Below are 3,299 nucleotides of genomic sequence, written 5' to 3'. Positions count from 1 at the left end.
TTGAATATTGTGGTTTATCTTTGTTCGGTTTCAAAGTGCCATATTTAATTTTTTATTTTACACCACGACCTATATTAGAATGTACCCTGAACTATGACGATTAGTTGAGCAGGACATCCTGTACAAGTTGTTTATTTCGCCTTTACTTCCATAATTGTTCATTGTTGCTGCAAAGCTCGAAACACACTATTTGGAAAGTAAATCATCGCCTATAACCCGAGGAACCTGAGTAAAAAGTGAGTGGGAGAAAAGTCTGAGTCATTTGGGCCATGTGTGACGCAACGTGGAATTTACCCAATACATTTTCCAACATCAACATATTGACACAGATTTTTAGTTTCAGCCTATATTCAGATAAAATATTTTTTATTGTCCACTTTCCATGAACGCACCACGGTTGACACAGTGCTGTGCGTTATTTCTGAGAGACAGACCAAACTGACAGCGGCTGTGTTTAACATCCTCACACATTTAATAAGTCTCAAAACACACAACACAACAAACATGTCAAGTCGGTATTAGTTCAACATATTTACATTCCAACATGGTTTTACACGTGAACCACAACGACTCAACACTTGGAGTTACACCAAACGTGTAGAAAAATAGAAAGTCTCCACTGTACATATTAAAGACCAATTCACAATGAGTTAGGAGCGTCCTTGAATCAACGTACAAAAAAGACACGCAGCAAGGCACTAAAGAGGAAATATAGTCATCATCAACAATGTTAGAATCAACACTTTGTCAACTTAATAACTTAAAACTTTCTCCTTCATTTAAAACATTATTGCGGTTATTTCACATTTAAGCGCGCTGCGTCTTGCGCGCTCAGTAAGTGTGGCAGTATATTAAAAATCCTCTTTATTACAACTGCCCTTCTATATTCTTATGAAATAATGGCTATATTTACTTGTATGTTCAGTAGACTGTGCAGGCAAAGTGCATTCGTGTCAGTCTCTGTCACTTCTGGAGCAGGAATGGGTGCATACAGTGCGTAATTGCGCACGGCTGCACATAAGTTCGTGTTCATTCCCATCCTGGGGTTTCGGCTGCTATGTTTAGTTCACAACAGTTTCAGAATCATTATTCGATGGTTAGTGTGCGCCACGCGGCCACGGTGACAGCAAAGTTGACTAACTATGGACAGATCCCGTTGGTTGTGCTGATCCCGCCTGACGGCCGCTCCAGTCCGGAGTTGCCGGACGATGAGGAGGAGGAAGAGACAGTGGAAGACTTCCTCTCCTTCTGCCTCAGGTGGATTTTAGTGTGTCTCTTCCTCTCGTCGCTCCGGGCAAATTTCCGGCCACAGAAGTCGCAGGCAAACGGCTTCTCTCCCGTGTGCGTGCGGATGTGCGTGGTGAGGTGGTCGCTGCGGCTGAAGTTGCGCATACATATCCGACACTGGAACGGCTTGTGTCCAGTGTGGATGCGAATGTGCCTGGTCAGTTCGTCGGAGCGAGAGAACCGGCGGTCGCAGCCCTCCGCGGGACAGGGGTACGGCCGTTCGTGGATAGGTGTCTTGCTGGGTCTGTTCGGGTACTTTCTGGGCCGCAGGATCGGCCTCAGGGGCAAGTTCTGTGGGCTGTAGGCAGATGGGAGCCGTGGAAGCGGCCCTCCATCGGAGCCACCACCCGGACCGCCCAGCTTAAAGTTCCTGATAGTGTTCAGCGGGGTCAGGGGTGGAGGGACGCGAAATGAATCGAGTGGGCATGGGCCGAACGGTTTCCGATCTTGGATACCTGCCGTGTGCATGTCCCGCTGGCAAGCCGGCTGGAAGAAGCCCGAGTAGTCGGGAATGATGGGGAAAAGCCCCGGCGCGTCTGAGCCGACGTGCTGCTTAGGAGAACAGTAGGAGGGTGGCGGGTAGGACGCGATGGGACAGGTGGAAGTGGACAGAAAAGCGGAGGGGTCCTGGTACATCTCCCCGCAGCCGGAGGAGTAAGGAGGCGGTGGGGAGTAAAGGTGGTGGTGATGCTCCATCTCTGCCTGACTCGGACCCGCCATGGTGCAACTCAAATTTGCGCCGGAGAAATGACTGGGAGATCCAGAAGAAGCCGGGGAGGAGGACGCTGAAGAGGAGGGAGGAGGATGTTGCGGCGGCTGAGCCACGTTGAAGATGCCCGAGACGATATTGATCACTCCCTCGGGGTTCCAGTTACTTGGATACTGGGAGTCGATGGAGAACTTCCCCATATAGGTGAACGTCTGGTTGCGGTGGGACGGGGGCTGAGAGAAGCCGCCGGAGTAGGAGGAGAGGTCCAGAGAGCGCTTGTCTCCGCTCATGTCCCCACTCATCAAACCGTCTGTAGAGGGAAAAAAAAGCAAAACAGATCATTAGTGAGGCAACGCAAACACAAACAGGTTAATTAACCTCTTCGCGAGGGGGCTCGAAGTGAGAGGAAGCGGGCGCGTCTCCGTTCCATTACGCGCGGACTCTGTTCTTATCGTGTCATTAAATGAACATCTGAAACACGTAAACTACACTTCTACTATGACAGGCGGAGGGACACAGCATTCAGTCTTTACCACAGTGGTCTGTAAATGGATTTTGAGTCAGTTCGCAGATCTTACCTGCTGTCATCTGGTCGTAATGCGCGCCTATGTCTGCATTGGGGAAGATTGCCACGGAGGTCGGCAGGCTGGAGATGTCGTCCACCGAGTACACGCTCTCGGCCAGGGGATGCACGAAGCCCCCGAGGTTCACCGGCACCTTCTCCAGAGTTTTAGCCGTCATTGTGAGGCGAAGAACGCGTGTCTCTTGTCTTCTCTGGTCCGTTTCTTCCAAGCGCGTGCCAAACAACAGTGCGTGATTTAGCCAGTCCCGCGTGGGTCACCGCTGCATGTCTCTGTCTGACACCGTGAGAGGATGAGCTCCGTGTGTCTGCTGCGCTTCATGCGCTCTGCTCATCAACTCAACAGCGGCTAAAAGTCACTCTCGCTGGGAACACGGGCCCCGCCGCTAATATGTATATATGGGGAACCTTTCCAGTCCCCCCCCTCCCCTTCTACGTCATTGTCCAAATATGGAGTGGGAGGGGTGCTGGGGGGGTGGAGAGGGGAGAGGCGCTGCGGATGCCGATTGGCTGGGATGCTCCGTGACGATTTCAAAAGGGGAATCGCTTGTCAGTGGAGAAGCCGAAGCTCCGGGAGATAAAGCGACTTTTCCACTGGATGCTGCACGGCGGCAGGCAGTGAAAACACCACACAGCAGCAACACGGGCCCCAGTGAACACACAACTCTGCCCCCAACAACTCCCAGCACCAGTATCCGTGCGTCCCCCGCATGTTTTCTTCTA

At 51.3% G+C, this 3,299-nt stretch overlaps 1 protein-coding gene across 1 annotated transcript; it reads right to left on the bottom strand.

Annotated features, from left to right (window-relative positions):
• Window positions 1-349: 349 nt before the first annotated feature.
• On the bottom strand, window positions 350-2,953 carry egr2b (early growth response 2b). The gene is made up of 2 exons (XM_035146829.1): window positions 2,575-2,953; window positions 350-2,306 (listed from the first exon to the last, which is right to left on the bottom strand). The coding sequence occupies exons 1-2, from the start codon at window positions 2,735-2,737 to the stop codon at window positions 1,141-1,143; spliced, it is 1,329 nt and encodes a 442-aa protein (XP_035002720.1). The 5' UTR covers window positions 2,738-2,953; the 3' UTR covers window positions 350-1,140.
• Between the last annotated feature and the right edge of the window lie 346 nt (window positions 2,954-3,299).

This window comes from Hippoglossus stenolepis, chromosome 21, assembly GCF_022539355.2.
Source record: "Hippoglossus stenolepis isolate QCI-W04-F060 chromosome 21, HSTE1.2, whole genome shotgun sequence".
Taxonomy (NCBI): Eukaryota; Metazoa; Chordata; class Actinopteri; order Pleuronectiformes; family Pleuronectidae; genus Hippoglossus; species Hippoglossus stenolepis.
This window is presented reverse-complemented; position numbering and strand designations above follow the sequence as displayed.